The 17,846-nt window shown below is 42.8% G+C and overlaps 1 protein-coding gene across 2 annotated transcripts in view; it reads left to right on the top strand.

The window, feature by feature from the left end:
- The window catches only part of LOC124606711 (epsilon-sarcoglycan), a 103,207-nt gene that overhangs the window by 26,970 nt on the left and 58,391 nt on the right, over positions 1-17,846 (top strand). For both annotated transcript variants that reach the window (XM_047138742.1, XM_047138741.1), the window contains exon 3: positions 13,706-13,784. In XM_047138742.1, the coding sequence (XP_046994698.1) occupies positions 13,706-13,784 (79 nt within the window). The remainder of the gene's footprint in view (positions 1-13,705; positions 13,785-17,846) is intronic.

Below are 17,846 nucleotides of genomic sequence, written 5' to 3'. Positions count from 1 at the left end.
TGATTACAGCATAGCTGGTGTATGATGTGCTTGCTTTCACAGGTAGCCCAGCCTCTAATGAGGTAGGATAAGACCATGACAGGACTGGAATAGGAAGTGCTTGTGGATGGACTGGGTGGCTAGTGCACCTGAGTCTTCCATAGGGTTATGATCCCTGTAGCAAGGGTTGAGATTGGGAGTGGCACAGGTAGGGACTACATTATTGTGGAGGTTGGGTAGGTGACAAAACACCACTTTAGGAGGGGTGAGAAGGATATTAGGTAGAATATCCTTCATTTCAGGGCATAATGACAGGTAATGAAACCCCTGACAAAAGATGTGGTTCAGCTGTTACAGTCTGGGGTGGAGTTGGATAATGAAAGGGGCCCTCCTTTGGAACTGGTTTGTGACTGTGGTGGAGGATTGGGTGCGTGTGAGGATATGTCATGAGAAATCTGTTTGTGGACCAGGTCTGGGGAATATTCCCTGTCTGTGAAGGCCTTTGTCAGACTTTCGTTATACGGGGCCAGTATCTCTGAAATTGAACCCCTTGCACTCCAGCATGTGAAACAGCATCCCAGACATCACGTCCATATGTTATCTAGCCTTCTGACCTCCTACTGCCTCCTTGGGGCACAGCCCTACATACGTTTCAGTGCTATCAAAAGGCCGTACCGTTAGCCCTTCACCCAAATTATCTATGTTGGATTTGTCAAAGATCCACTCTCCTTCTCCCAATCCCTGCAATGGACACTTGTTGCAATGGAAACACTTTTTTTCTGCCAATATCTCCAACCAGAGCCAACATAATCCCAACACTGAACTCGGCCTCTCCCATTTTATAGCACCATCAAACAGTGATCCTCCCCTGCAAATCCCTCTCACCTAAACACACCCCCTGGTCACCTTACAGGAATTCTTTACCTCCAACTGGGCCTCACTATCCTTGCGCAGGTCCCTTATTAAGAACACCTATTTTTCAGCAGAAGAAAGGACACCCATACACAGCCTCAAAACGGATCCTGAGCTAATCACCCTACATGCAGACAAAGGTTCCATAACTGTCTGTGAATCATGGTGACTACCCGGCAAAAGGCGTCTGCCAATTGTCTGTCTGCTCTATCTATAAATTCTGCCAGAGTATTTCCATCCTAGAGTTCAACATAACTTCCATCCCAGCATAAATTCTTAGGCCCTTCCCAGAACCTCTGCCCTGAACCCTTCTCCATCCTCACCCCTATGACACTCCACACACCCTCCTTCTGTATGCTCCCCAAAAGCTACAAACCCGAGCAATCCTGGACACCCCATTGCAGCTAGTTATTGTGCTCCCACTGAAAGTATTTCAGTCTTCACGAACCAACGCATGCAACCAACTGCCTAAAATCTAGCCTCCTGCGTAAGACCAACTCTCCACCATCCCCACCCCTTCATCTCCAGGATTCCTCCTCATCATTTCCGTATACATCAACATCCCTCATGCCCATGGTCTTGTCACTATTGAACAGTACCACTCCCAATGTCCTTCAGGCTCCAAACCCATGACCTCATTCCTCATACACCTCATTAATTTTATCCTGACACACAACTACCTCTCCTTTGAAGGGAAAGTGTACAAACAAATCCATGGCAAAGCCATTGGCAGCCGCAAGGTGGAAAAAAGCGCAGGTCATTCCCGTTTGTAAGAAAGGCCGTAAAACAGATCCACACAATTATAGACTTATATCATTGGTGTCACTCTGTTGTAGAATTATGGAACATGTTTTATGCTCAAAAATTTTGATGTTTTTGGAAAATAAACAGCTCCTCTATAAAAATCGACATCGATTCTGCAAACAGAGATCGTGCAAAACTCAGCTCGCCCTGTCCCTCCATGAGATCCACATCGCAGTGGACAAAGGTGCTCAGGCTGATGGCATGTTCCCTGATTTCAGTAAGGCATTTGACACCATCCCACATTGAGGATTAATGGAAAAGATACTAGATTATGGAATATCGGAGCTGACCATCCGGAGTACCACAGGGAAGTGTGATGGGCTCTGAGCACTATGGGACTTAACATCTGAGGTCATCAGTCCCCTAGAACTTAGCGGTCGTGTGGTTCCAGACTGAAGCGCCTAGAACCGCTCAGCCACACCGGCCGGTGAAGAGTGATAGAACCGTTGCTGTTCACAGTATATATACATGATCTAGTACAAAGTGTCAGATCCTCTTTAAGGCTATTCGCAGGCAACTCCAGAAGATAGTAAGAATTTGCAGAATGACCTGCAGAGAACTGATGAATGGTGTAGACTCTGTCAGTTGACCCTGAACGTAAATAAATGTAACATATTGCGCTTATGTAGGAAAAGAAATCCACTACTTTACAGCTCCCCCACCCCATGAACCATGGACCTTGCTGTTGGTGGGGAGGCTTGCGTGCCTCAGTGATACAGATGGCCGTACCGTAGGTGCAACCACAACGGAGGGGTATCTGTTGAGAGACCAGAAAAACGTGTGGTTCCTGAAGAGGGGCAGCAGCCTTTTCAGTAGTTGCAGGGGCAACAGTCTGGATGATTGACTGATCTGGCCTTGCAACACTAACCAAAACGGCCTTGCTGTGCTGGTACTGTGAATGGCTGAAAGCAAGGGTAAACTATAGCCGTAATTTTTCCCGAGGGCATGCAGCTTTACTGTATGGTTAAATGATGATGGCGTCCTCTTGGGTAAAATATTCCGGAGGTAAAATAGTCCCCCATTCGGATCTCCGGGTGAGGACTTCTCAAGAGGACGTCGTTATCAGGAGATAGAAAACTGGCGTTCTACAGATCAGAGCGTGGAATGTCAGATCCCTTAATCAGGCAGGTAGGTTAGAAAATTTAAAAAGGGAAATGGATAGGTTGAAGTTAGGTGTAGTGGGAATTAGTGAAGTTCGGTGGCAGGAGGAACAAGACTTTTGGTCAGGTGAATACAGTGTTATAAACACAAAATCAAATAGGGGTAATGCAGGAGTAGGTTTAATAATGAATAAAAAAAATAGGAGTGCGGGTAAGCTACTACCAACAGCATTGTGAATGCATTATTGTGGCCAAGATAGACATGAAGCCCATGCCTACTACAGTAGTACAAGTTTATATGCCAACTAACTCTGCAGATGATGATGAAATTGCTGAAATGTATGATGAGATAAAAGAAATTATTCAGGTAGTTAAGGGAGATGAAAATTTAATAGTCATGGGTGACTGGAATTCAAGAGTAGGAAAAAGGGAGAGAAGGAAACATAGTGGGTGAATATGGATTGGGGGAGAGAGATGAAAGAGGAAACCATCTGGTAGAATTTTGCACAGAGCATAACTTAATCACAGCTAACACTTGGTTCAAGAATCATAAGAGAAGGTTGTATACGTGGAAGAATCCTGGAGATTCTAGAAGGTATCAAATAGATTACATAATGGTAAGACAGAGATTTAGGAACCAGGTTTTAAATTGTAAGACATTTCCAGGGGCAGATGTGGACTTTGACCACAAATCTATTGGTTATGAACTGTAGATTAAAACTGAAGAAACTGCAAAAAGGTGGGAATTTAAGGAGATGGGACCTGGATAAACTGAAAGAACCAGAGGTTGTACAGAGTTTCAGGGAGAGCATAATGGAACAATTGACAGGAATGGGGGAAAGGAATACAGTAGAAGAAGAATGGGTAGTTCTGAGGGATGAAGTAGTGAAGGCAGCAGAGGATCAAGTAGGTAAAAAGACGAGGGCTAGTAGAAATCCTTGGCTAACAGAAGAAATATTGAATTTAATTGATGAAAGGAGAAAATATAAAAACGCGGTAATGAAGCAGGCAAAAAGGTGGAAGGAGTATATAGAGGGTATATACAAGGGCAATGTATTTGAGGACAATATTATGGAAATAGAAGAAGATGTAGATGAAGATGAAATGGGAGATACGATACTGCGTGAAGAGTTTGACAGAGCACTGAAAGACCTGAGTCGGAACAAGGCCCCGGGAGTAGACAACATGCCATTAGAACTACTGACGGCCTTGGGAGAGCCAGTCCTGACAAAACTCTACCATCTGGTGAGCAAGATGTATGAGACAGGCGAAATACCCTCAGACTTCAAGAAGAATATAATAATTCCAATCCCAAAGAAAGCAGGTGTTGACAGATGTGAAAATTACCAAACTATCAGTTTAATAAGTCACAGCTGCAAAATACTAACGTGAATTCTTTACAGACAAATGGAAACACTGGTATAAGCCGACCTCGGTGAAGATCAGTTTGGATTCTACAGAAATGTTGGAACACGTGAGGCAATACTGGCCCTACGACTTATCTTAGAAAAAGGATTAAGGAAAGGCAAACCTACATTTCTAGCATTTGTAGACTTAGAGAAAGCTTTTGACAATGTTGATTGGAATACTCTCTTTCAAATTCTAAAGGTGGCAGGGGTAAAATACAGGGAGCAAAAGGCTATTTACAATTTGTACAGAAACCAGATGGCAGTTATAAGAGTCTAGGGGCATGAAAGGGGAGCAGCGGTTGGGAAGGGAGTGAGACAGGGTTGTAGCCTGTCCCCGATGTTATTCAATCTGTATATTGAGCAAGCAGTAAAGGAAACAAAAGAAAAATTCAGAGTAGGTATTAAAGTCCATGGAGAAGAAATAAAAACGTTGAGTTTCACCGATGACATTGTAATTCTGTCAGAGACAGCAAAGGACTTGGAAGAGCAGTTGAATGGAATGGACAGTGTCTTGAAAGGAGGATATAAGATGAACATCAACAAAAGCAAAACGAGGATAATGGAATGTAGTCGAATTAAGTCAGGTGATGCTGAGGGAATTAGATTAGGAAATGAGACACTTAAAGTAGTAAAGGAGTTTTGCTATTTAGGGAGTAAAATAACTGATGATGGTCAAAGTAGAGAGGGTATAAAATGTAGACTGCCAATGGCAAGGAAACCGTTTCTGAAGAAGAGAAATTTGTTAACATCGAGTATAGATTTAAGTGCCAGGAAGTCATTTCTGAAAGTATTTGTATGGAGTGTAGCCATGTATAGAAGTGAAACATGGACAATAAATAGTTTGGACAAGAAGAGAATAGAAGCTTTCGGAATGTGGTGCTACAGAAGAATGCTGAAGATTATATGGGTAGATCACATAACTAATGAGGAGGTATTGAATAGAATTGGGGAGAAGAGGAGTTTGTGGCACAACTTGACTAGAAGAAGGGACTGGTTGGTAGGACATGTTCTGAGGCATCAAGGGATCACAAATTTAGCATTGGAGGGCAGCGTGGAGGGTAAAAATCGTAGAGGGAGACCAAGAGATGAATACATTAAGCTGATTCAAAAGGATGTAGGTTGTAGTAGGTACTGGGAGATGAAGAAGCTTGCACAGGATAGAGTAGCATGGAGAGCTGCATCAAACTAGTCTCAGGACTGAAGACAACACCAACACTTTACAGCTACACTATTGATGACAAACAGCTGGAGACAGTGTCTGCTGTAGAATATCTAGGTGTAACTATCCAGAGCAACCTTAAATGGAATGACAATATAAAACAGATAGTGGGAAAAGCAGACACAAGACAGATTCATCAGAAGAATCTTAAGGAAATTTAACTCACGCATGAAGGAGTAGCATATAAGGCATTTGTTCGCCCCATTCTTGAGTATTGTTCATCTATCTGTGATCCCTGTCGGGTAGGACTGAGAAGAGATAGAGAAGATCCAACAAAGAGAGACGTGTTTCGTCATGGGATCATTTAGCTGGCGAGAGAGGATTACGGGGATGCTAAAAAACTCCACGGGCAGATGTTACAAGATAGATGTTGTGCATCACAGAGAGATTTACTACTGAAATTTCGGGACAGCACTTTCCAGGAGGAGTCAGACAACATATTACTTCCCTCCACATAATCTCGCGTATTGACCATGAGGACAAAATTCGAGAAATTAGAGCCAATACAGAGGCTTACCGGCAATCATTCTTCCCACGCACTATTCACAAGTGGAACAGTGTTGAAGGTATCAGATAGTGGTACGGAAAGTACCCTCTGCCACACACCATTAGGTGGCTTGTGGAGTATGATGTAGATGTAGAAGGTGCCCTCCTATGCCAACCTGTTTATGAGCCATCTAGGAGGCCTTCCTAACATTCCAAAATCCCAAACTGGTGGTCTGGTTCAGGTTCATTGACGATATCTTCATGATCTGGTCTCAGGGCCAAGACACCCTATCATTTATTCACAACCTCAGCACCTTGTCTCCCATCCACTTCACCTGGTCAGTCTTCCTCAACCCGACATGCCACCTTCCAGGATGTTGACTACCTCCTCTGAGCTCTCCATCCACAGCTCTGTCCACATTAAACCCAGCAACCACCAACAGTACCAGCAATTCAACAGCTGCCAGCCCTTCCCCACTAAAAAGTCCCTGTCATACAGCTTGGCCACATCGCGATGTTATATCTGCTGTGGCAAGAACTCCCTTGCCCAGTATGCTGAAGGTCTCACAAAGGCTGTCACAGATAGGCTCTATCCCCCAGACCTATTCAGCAAACAGATTTCCCATATCCCCACACACACCCGATCCTCCCACCTCCTCCAAGAACCAGTTACCAGCTCTCTCTCATCACCCAATACCACCATGGACTGTAACAACTAAACTGCATCCTTCATCAGGGCTTTGATTGTCTATCATCATGCCCTGAAACATGGAACATCCTGCCTAAGATCCTTCCCACACTTTGTAATGTGGTGTTCCACTGCCCACTCAACCTACACATTCTAGTTCATCCCAATGCCACTCTCAATCCCAACTCGATGCCACAGGGATCATATACCTGTGGAAGACCCAGATGCAAAACCTACCCAGTCCACTCATCCAGCACTTTCTATTACAGTCCTGTCACAGACTTCTCCTACCCCATCAGAGACTTGGGCCACATGTGAGAGTAGCCATGTCATATACCAGCTCTGCTGCAATCATTTCACAGCTTTTTATATTGGTATGGCTACCAGCCCACTGCCCAACAGCATAAATGGACCCGCAATACTGTGGCCGAGAACGAAGTAGACCACCCTGAGGCACAACATGCGGCTGAACATAACATCCTTGATTTCAATTGGTCCTTCGCTGCCCAGGCCATCTGGATCCTTCCCTCCACCACCAGCTATGCTGAACTGTGCAGCTGCGAGCTAGTCTTACAACACATTCTCCACTCCCAGAATCATTCCAGCCTCAACCTATGGTAACCTGCTACCTCCATACCCTCCCCACAACTGTTTCCACACCCCTCTGTCCTATCACTTCCTCCCAATTCATGTCACCTCACTCTCATTGTGCGCTGGCACTGCTCCCTGCCTATGCATCCATCAGTCTTTTCCCCTTCTCTGCTCTTCTGCATTTCTGCTTCCTGCCAGACATCCCAGAGCCCCCTCTCCCTCCCTCCCCCATAGTCTCCCGACACAGCCTGACAGCCTTGTCCGATCATTGTCTACTCTCTGCACACTCCATCAGGCAGTGCTGATCCCCCCCCCCCCCCTCCCCTTTGGACCCTGCTGTCCCTCTCCTTTCCTGAATCACCTCCACATTGCTGCTTCCGTTCGACACCGTACAGTTGCATTCTGGCCCGAGGTATTAGACATGTGTACGTGAAGTGTGCATGTCTGTGCTTGTTTGTGTGAATGTGTGTGTTTTCCATTCCGAGGAAGGCTTTGACCAAAAGCTCAATGTGTAACAGTATTTTCATTTTGCCTATCTGCAACACAATGAGTCATCTTTATGGTGATTAGCTGTGTATCTTCTTCATAATATTGTTGGTATTCCAATGTGAACTTATCATTGTTTTATTAAGTAACAAGTTGTATAAGCTAAATTTTGCCTTATCTAGGCTAAGCAATCCTTTAATTTTTGATCATGTGTCTGTCTTTGTTTTAAAAACAGGTGAGAAAATTGCTAATCAAACCAGATTCACACATAACCAGAAACTTGAGAATTTGGCCAGGATGGGAATGCTTGCACCAATAGTTTTTGAATTTTGGATTCTATTTCAGAATGCTGAATTTTACTTATATTAATTTTGATAGAGAACCACAAAGATTAGACAAAGTAGGATTAGTAGTAATGAAATTAATTACAACAGCAACAGGAAACAGATTACTAAGAAGCTTAATAATGAATGTTCAATCATCACAAAGGTGGATAATGGAAATAGCATGGTGGTAGTTAGTGCAGCTGAGCACAGTGCTAAAACAAAAAGCCTCCCATGGGAATGGCACTATTAATGTTGGAAAGGATTTACTCCCAAAGCACATATGAAAATTAACAAAAAATTAAAAGAATGTAATGAAGTATTTGTACCGAGGGACACTCTGCAATTAAGAGCAATAAACCCACATACACTTACTCTTAGGGCACAAATTAAGGTCCACAAAAAAGAAATACCTATTAGACTGACAGTTAACAGTAGAGGTAGCCCTTTCAGCAAAGTAGCTAAGAAAAGCTTAGATTTTTAGGAAAAACATTTCATTTTTAATCATCAGCACTAAATAAAGAACATTCATGAATTAGTTGATGAAGTTAAAGAAATACCTCTAAAGGCCAAAGTGAAATTAGTTACATTGTATATAAATAACTTATGTAAAAATGTTCCAGTTGTTGAAACCATTAAAATCATTCAGAAAACCCTTATAGAACTGAATAAGTTGCCTAAAGAAGGAATTAGTGATTACATAGGATTCCTTGCATTAATCTTGGAATATAATTACTTTCAAGCAATAGAAATGTATATGTACAGAAAGATGGGTTTTGTCTGACATTTTATTAACTACTTGGAGAACAATTTTTTCGGGACAATCCTGAGTCATTACTAAAATAATGTACTATTTTAGATATGTTGACAATACTTCATTGTTAATTTGAGGGAATAATGTTCACATTGAAACAGTTATTAAGTATTTCAACAGCCTATGTGGTAAAATAAAGTTCACATATAAAGTGGAGTCATACAGCTCCATTAATTGAAACTTCCAGGGAGATTAAAACTGTGTGCCGGACTGAGACTCGAACTCGGGACCTCTGCCTTCACGGGCAAGTGCTCTACCATCTGAGCTACCCAAGCACGACTCACGGCCATCTTCACAGCTTCAATTCTGCCAGTACCTCGTCTCCTACCTCATAAACTTCACAGAAGCTCTTCTGTGAACCTTGCAGAACTAGCACTCCTGGAAGAAAGGATATTGTGGAGACATGGTTTAGCCATAGCGTGGGGGATGTTTCCAGAATGAGATTTTCACTCTGCAGCAGAGTGTGTGCTGATATGAAACTTATTCTGGAAACCTCCCCCAGGCTGTGGCTAAGCTATGTCTCCACAATATCCGTTTTTCCAGGAGTGCTAGTTCTGCAAGGTCCGCGAAAGAGCTTCTATGAAGTTTGGAAGATAGGAGACAAGGTACTGGCAGAACTGAAGCTGTGAGGATGGTTTGTGAGTCATGCTGGAGTAGCTCAGATGGCAGAGCACTTGCCAGCAAAAGGCGAAGGTCCCAAGTTCAAGTCTCAGTCTGGCACACAGTATTAATATGCCAGGAAGTTTCATACCAGGCACAATCTGCTGCAGAGTGAAAATCTCATTCAGGTCCATTAATTTCTTAGATTTGAGCATTAAATTTCAAAATGACAAACATTCCTTTGGGATCTACAACAAACACGCATGCAGAGACATTATTATTGATTACAATTCAAACCACCCCTGTCAACAGAAAAAAATAAATATTTTAATTTTACTTCCGACCATTTATTAGAAATTCCAATGTTAAAAGCAGAACATTAATCTGAATTGAACACAATTAAATATAATGCTAAAAGGAATAACTACCCACAATATGTGCAATAACATACAAAAGAAAAGGCAGAAGGAAAATGGTTTCAAGCAAATTCATGATAGCAATAGGAATTATACTTGGGCACCATACTATGGAAAAATCAGTGATAGGATGCCTTCTGTTTTTAGAAAAAAGAAAGTAAAGGTGTCTTTTACCAGCAAGAGTAACTTGGGGAGGGTTTTGAATAATACTGTTGACAAAGACAGTATTTATCATAGGCATAGGATGCCTTCTGTTTTTAGAAAAAAGAAAGTAAAGGTGTCTTTTACCAGCAAGAGTAGCTTGGGGAGGGTTTTGAATAATACTGTTGACAAAGACAGTATTTATCATAGGTTGGGTGTTTGTAAGAAAGTGTATCCTGATTGTGATGTCTATTATATGGAACAAACTGGAAGGTGACTTGAGGTTAGATTTGGCAGACATGTCATGTTACATGGAATTAGTGTGGCTGAAAAATCTAACTTTGCCGTCTACATTGTTGAAAGTGAACATGTCATTCCAGTTATGTCCTCGCATATGATGATGCTCAATTCATGTGAAAAGGGGAAATTTATGAGCCTGCTGAAGGAACTGGAAACTTTCTGCCACCAGCAGTCGTCGGGTGGTGTGCTGTTCACCGAACCGTTGTCAATGAGAACTCTCATTTTTGGGAAGTTTTTAAAAACTTCTTTGGGCATGGCCTGTGACAACAGAAGCCAGCAAGTGCATTGGCCTGCCAATACTGGCCTATTATAATAGTATTCCTCCAGGGTCACATATGTGAATATGTTTGATATTAAGTAACATAAAGCTTTTTCTACATCAGTAGTCAGTGTACTGTAAAGCTATGGAAAATCAAGGATGGAATATAACAATATAATGAAAAGAATAGTTGCTACTCACCACATAGTGGAGATGCTGAATCGTAGATAGGCTCAATGGAAAGACTGACACACACACACACACACACACACACACACACACACACACACACACACCACAGTCTCTGGCAGCTGAAGCCAGTAAATTTGTATTCGTGTAAGCAAGAATAATTGTGTATTTTTTTTTATTATTTGTTTGTGTTTTTAGGCAGCAATATGTACAAACTACTGTTAGTTCACGGCACAGGTCAACTGGTAAATGGGTAGTCACTGCTTCACAAATAAAACATACCTTACCTATTTTTAGCAATGTTTTTATCTACTGTGTTTCTTGTGTACCAAATATTAGCCAACAGTGTATGAACAAAGCCTGTAAATTCTGTAGTCTAAACTACACATGTATGGGGGCTCTGCATATCATTATGTCATGCACCGAGGTTAGCTGTGTAATAACTGCAAACAGTGGCTTCAGTGCGAACTGAAATAGTGACCTGGATAGCCAGGAGGGGCTATTTGTACAGGTAAATGATAATGATGACCTGAACTGCATCATACTGCTGTGTCACTTTATCGTCTTTTCATGTACAGAGCCCATACAACTATAATATGTTTTGTTTCATTCACGTGTCTTATTGTAATGTATTCTTACATTTTTTAGCTCTGGTGATAGCCATCCAATAGTTGAAATCTGGCTAGATCTGCAATAAACAGATTATCAGCAACTGATTGCTGTACATTTTTAGTTTTAATAAACACAGTCACTAAGCACACCCATTCCATGTAGAATGGAACCTGATAAAAGCATGACATTAGCTTGTATCCACATAGAGCTTTCTATTGAGTTTCAGAGATTTCTGAGTTATATCATAATAAAGGTAATATATCTTAATTACCTGACATTTAATTAATAGTTTTGACTAGTTAAATGGCCATCTTTAGTTCACATAATAGAAAGCAGTGTCTACATCAGTGAGAATCTTTGTCATGGTCATGTTTACAATTCCAATAGTTCACACACACACACACACACACACACACACACACACACACACACACACACACGCACGCACGCAATAAGCACTGTTTCATTGTGTAGTATAATAGGTTCATCATATTCATGTAATGAGGCAACATAAGGAGCCATCTCATCTGTTGACAGTATCAGAAGATGCTATCCAGCTATAGGCGGTAGGCAGACTGGCCGGTACTTCCAGGTTTCTCAAGTGAATGCTCCTCTTGTTCTGTATTACTAAACAGCTAACAGCCTTGGCGGCACACTAGTGCAGCCGTGGGCACGGCCAGGGCTGGAGCTGGCCAGCACAGATGGCTGCAAGTCGGGCACTTGATGGAGGTTACGAAGGTAGATTTGGCTGTGTACCTATGGACCGTGAGGCAAAATAAAAGAAGAAAAAATAGTGGGTGCATCCTATATTTCAATCCCACTCTACAAACAGAATGTTTGCAATTTTTTTTGTGAAGCAAAAAGTACTCAACATTCATCATTCTTTAGCTAGAAGTTTCACAGAGTCCAAGTTAAGGATAATAGTAAATAATTGGAGAATCTTTCACAAGGTCCTCAATGTAGACACTGATTTCACTGTGAACACTGTTAAGGAGTGTTGTTTTCTACCCATCTCTGTATGAAACAGAGATTGTGTACAGTTTATAGATTTAGTTAACAGATATCCCCCAGTTTCTGAGGATATTCCCCAACAAATATGCAATCATAAATTCAGTTCACACCACAGAAACATACTTGCCCATTACTTTGTAGATGAAGGCGCATTGTCAAATCAGTTGAACTACAGTCTCTGAATTATATGTACATGTTGTGTTAATAAAATATAAATAAATGTAAAAGAACATACACAGTGCGTTATGTTCTTCTGTGCTGTACATTCGTTGCCACCAAGAGTCATATTCATTTTGTTCCACACTTTGTTTTTCAGGTTTTTGCCTGCATGCTCTTCAGATGAGAAGTCCTGCTAAGCAGGCCTCTTCCTAAATTTTATTATTTTTTTCATACTGAAGTCCATTATGACAGAAAGATCCTTTTGCATTAATGGAACGACAAACAAATAATCAAATGCACACAACTGGAATCACATACAATTTTGGCCACAGCGGCTCACTGGCCAGAGGCTAGTCGCATGACGAGTACTGGTCTGACAGGCCAGCTGGCCACAGTCAGCTACATGTATGTTACACATTCATCTTACATGTAAGTTTGGTTGCTTCCGACCAACAGCAAGTCTGCCAATGGTTGTGGCTGCACTAATGCACACCGTCTTAAAACAGTTACATGGTCCCATTTGCAGCTTGTCTATCTAACAGATTCCAGTGGCAACAAAAATTTGATTTTCAGTATTTCATGTAATTATTGATTCAATTTAAAAATTTAAAATTCTGTCTTAAGCTACTCATTTAGATGTATGATCATACGTTACAGATTTAACAAAATAAGTCAAATATTAAAGTTAGAAAATGTGAAGATGTCTTGAGACTGAATAAATCACAACACACAGATTACCCACACTATATACATCCATTATTAGAGAATAAAATCTCTTAGTGATTTCCAACAAGCATTAAACATAATTTCAATCCTTTTTGAGACACTTTCTCACCTACAGCCCCAGAAAATAATGAAAGAAAAACAACTTTTCACTTACTAAATCAGAGTTAGATTCTGTAAAGCATAGGAGGCTAGTAGGAGTTACCACTATAACTACACCTATCCTGTAGCTTTATCTTTCCAAAGAATTTATCCTAAAAAGTACTTAGCTTATTGTAATTATTGAAAAACGTTGGGATGGGATTGGTTAATTTTGTTGCCATATAACAGCATTGTGGCAGTTGGATTGGTGAGTTGTAATTAGATGAATAATGAATAATAATTGTTGCAGATGGTTTCAGTATCCAAACAATGGAGTACTATGTGTTAAGTAAGATATTTTATTAAAGTAAGGATAAAATGCAGTGATTTTTGTTCTTTACAGTTGGAAATTGTTGGACTAAACAAAGGAACATATGAAACACAGTGTGAGACAGTCTTGTTGAAAGTTGAAGAAAAACCAGGTCAGTTTCATGATGAAAAAATATGCATGGTTTGTGTTATCTCAGAACAGTTAACAAATTTTTAATATTTTTAAGGTGATGTTCATTACAAATGCAGTAAAGATATTGCTAACAATGTGACAAACTTTCAAGAATGTGCAGAACCCTTACAAGAACTCCGGAGTGACACTATAGTACACAATCACAGATGAAGATTTGTAAAATGTTAGCCATAATCATACTTTTTTATTGAAATACTGCTAGGATAAGAGAAACAGAAACCAAAAGTAAATTTCTGTCATTTTAAATTATGCTTATTATGGGAGTTAAGATATACATTTGACCAAACTACATTGGAAATGTTGCAGTCTGAGAAGAACCATAAGTCTTTGATGTAAATAACCGAATTGACTGTAGAGATGACAGTGTCAACGAAGTTTATGAATGGGAAACTATTTTCTCCCAAAAATAACCCATGAAATACATTGTTCATTGCTTTTATTGTTTATCAAGAATGGGAATGGGATCAGTGATCGGGATATAGAAAGCTTAATTCCCATATATGTTGTAGCTCGTATACATCTACACTTGACACTGCATCCGCACAGAATGAACTATAACAAAGAACTGGTTAACCCAAAAGTTAAGATGGAGGCTCGACAGAGCACTTAGAGTTCACAGATATTAAGTTTTGTGGTTGATACGAACTGTCGACCCTGATCAGTGGTGATAGTGGTCGGGTACCCGAAACGAGCGATTCACTAGCCAGTGAAAGCCTTGGCTACCATCTCGGCAGTAATGTTAGGGAGAGGGGCAGCCTTGACCCAGTGAGACAAATGGTCAATAGTTGATAAGATATATCTATGGCCCTCTGAAGGAGGAAGAGGCCCAATCAGATCAATATGTATGTGACGGAATCGATCTGCGGGAATGTCGAACTTGCCCAAAAGCGGGGAGGTGTGGCGGCTGATCTTGTTGTGCTGGCAAGCAACGCAGCTGCATGCCCAGGTTTGACAGTCCTGTTTGATATTCTTCCAAACAAAACGTTCTGACACGGGACGTGTGGTGGCTCGAACGCCAGTGTGGGCTAGGTTACGCAGGGCGTCGAAAACCTGTTGGCGCAGCCTGGGTGGGAGCAAAGGGCTTAGGGTGCCGGTCGAAGAATTACACCACACTTGTCAGAAATGCCAGTAAATTTAGCCTTTGTGAAAACAAGTGATGTTTGTGGGTCTCGTAGGAGAGCTTGAGAATCTTCGTCAGAAGCTTGGAGGGAGGCCAGATTGGAAAGGTCAATGATGCAGGAAACAGCACTGATCTGTGAGAAGAAATCCGCAGCAAAGTTATCCGCACCCTTGATGTAACTGACGTCCGTTGTGAATCAAGAAACCAGGTCAAAGTGGCGGTAACGTCAATGGGGTGGGTCCTCAGGTGGGTTGTAGAATGCTTCTGCCAGTGGTTTGTGAGGACGAAAAACGAACGTCCCTCGACATTGGGGCAGAAATGTTTGATTACCTCGTAAACAGCAAGGAGCTCTCTATCAAATGCAGAATATTTTCTCTGAGGTGTAGATAGTTTCTTGGAGAAGAAATGAAGGGGAGAAACCACATCACCCGTGCGTTGTTGCAACGCTGCCCCCACTGCGATGTCACTGGCATCCTTAGTGATGAATAACTCGGCCGAGGGGTCAGTGTGGGTGAGTGTCACAGCTTGAGCTAAAGAAGTCTTCAGAGCCTTGAAGGCCTCTAGCATCGGAGCAGCCCAAGAGACGGGTTTGATACAGGAAGTTTGTTTGCCTGATGGCACATCAGTCAGGTGTGCCTGAACAGCGGCGGCAGAAGGCAGATGGCGATGATAGTAATTGATGGTGCCGAGGAAATGGCGTAGCTCTTTGTAAGTAGCCGGGGATGGCAGAGACATGATGGCATGCACAAGAGATTTGGGAGGCTGTATTCCGTCAGCGGAGACGGTGTAACCTAGCAAGGAGACTGACACCTGGCGCAACTGAAACTTGTCTTTGTTGACCTTGACACTGTTGGAGTTCAAGGTCTGGAGGACTGTAGACAGATGATTTTCGTGTTCCTCCGCTGAGCTGCTGAAGACAAGAATATCATCCAGATAAGCAAAGCAAAACTTGAACTGTCACAAGATAGAGTCAATTAAACGTTGCTACATTTGCGCTGTGTTCTTTAGGCCGAACGGCATGAAGTGGTATTGAAATAAACTGAGCAGCATGATAATAGCCATCTTAGGAATGTCTTCCGGCGCCACAGGAATCTGGTGGTAAGCGTGTTTACAGTCAGTAACCCTGAAAACTGTGGCGCCTGATAACATATGAATGAAATCATTGATGTTCGTCACTGAGTAATTGTCCAGGACGGTATGAGTGTTTAAGCATCTGTAATCACCACACATTCAAAAAGATCCGTCATGTTTGAGGACGAGGTGGATTGGTGAAGACCAGTTGCTATCTGAAGGTTGCAGAACACCTGCCGCCGAAAGTTCATTAATCTGCTTCTGGGCACGTGCAACTTGATAGGGTTGAGGCATTGGACCTTATGCCTAATAGGAGGGCCGGCAGTGGTAACTATTTTGTGTGTCGTTTCATCAGTGATGGAAGAAACTGAGAACTGCACATGAGATTGGTTAACGTCCTGGCGCCGAGTCTTCAGACGAGTAGGGCGCGACGAGCGTAGCCGTTAGCGCGAGTGGGGAAAAGGTAACACGAAAGTCACATGTCTCTTACGGTAGCTCGGCCAAGCAATCTCATTTAGGTGGCGGCACCATGGACTGCAGTTGCAGAGGCAAGGTACGAGCCGTGAATAGCTCGCTGCAAGTGATTGCGATGCGTTGTTTCAGCTTCTCATTGTCCTGGTGGAGTTGTGTCGCCAAGTCATATGTGGAGGGGGTGGGTGCGTGCGCAGTGCCAAGCGAAGGGGAATGGACGGTGACTGTCTGCTGTTAACCTTGCACTGGACAACCGGCGTGGGCGAGAGCAGCACTGGCGTCGCACATGGGGTCACAATGGCCGCTGGGTCATGTGGCCGGTGAGTGAGAGAGGGAGAATGTTTATCAACACGTGCGGTAGCTGTCCGAGAGGTGGCCATGGTCGTGACGTGCGTGCAACTGTCATTAGCAGCACTGTTTGAAACACACTGCACTGGAGCGCGACGAGGGGGTTGGAACGTCACTCGCAAGTAAAGTTTGTAGACTAACCTGGTGAGAGTTCGAGCTAGGCTCAGCTGAGCAATCTTGTTTAGGTGGTGGTGCTGTGGACTGCAGTTGCAGAAGCGAGGTACGAGCCGCAAAGAGCTCGCTGTAAGTGAATGCAATGTGCTGTTTCAGCTTCTTGTTGTCCTGGCGGAGTTGCGTCGCCGAGTCGTATTCTGACAGTAGGTCAGTAACGCAGGCCACAATGTTGCCCACGGGGGTGGAGCACTCGCGTATGATATTGTGTGTTGCAGTGGAAACAGAGCGTTGAACATAGGTGCGGGTACACGGTGTGTGAATGTTTGTAGGATGGTGGAGCACTGAACCCTGTACACCTTTCGGGGATAGTTCGTAATGAGACAAAAAATCCATACCGAGGATTGGTTCATCGATGTCGGCAATTTAGAATGTCCATGGAAAACGTAGAGGAAGAGGTGGAGTCACTGTAACCTTTACTGAGCCTGAGGTAGGTAATGTCGACGCATTGACAGCTCGTAGAAGTGACTTTGTCTGTGAAGAAGTGGGTGGAGCCATCGAAGTAGGTATGATCGACACGTCGGCACCAGTGTCAACCAGAAAAGTTAGACCTGATGCAATGTCAGTCACATAGAGACGACCACTCGGCTGGGCGTACGAGTGAACGGAGTGTAATGTGAGAGGACGCCCGTTAGGTTCCCCACAGGACTCGGCGTCTCTTAGTTCCTGCAGTCGGCATTTGGGTGTTGGCATGGCAACCTGCACTTCTTGGCATCGTCGCCGAACACTTTGTGGTACCAGCAGAAAGGGTGAGCAGGGTGAGGAGGAGGTGGAGACTGCGACAGCGGGGGCGGCTTGCCCTCGTTGGTTTTTTCTGATAAATAGACCGGTATGTAAGGT

The sequence above is a fragment of the Schistocerca americana genome, chromosome 3 (genome assembly GCF_021461395.2).
Source record: "Schistocerca americana isolate TAMUIC-IGC-003095 chromosome 3, iqSchAmer2.1, whole genome shotgun sequence".
Classification (NCBI taxonomy): Eukaryota; Metazoa; Arthropoda; class Insecta; order Orthoptera; family Acrididae; genus Schistocerca; species Schistocerca americana.
Note: the sequence above shows the minus strand (reverse complement) of the source record. Positions and strands in the feature narration are given on the sequence as shown.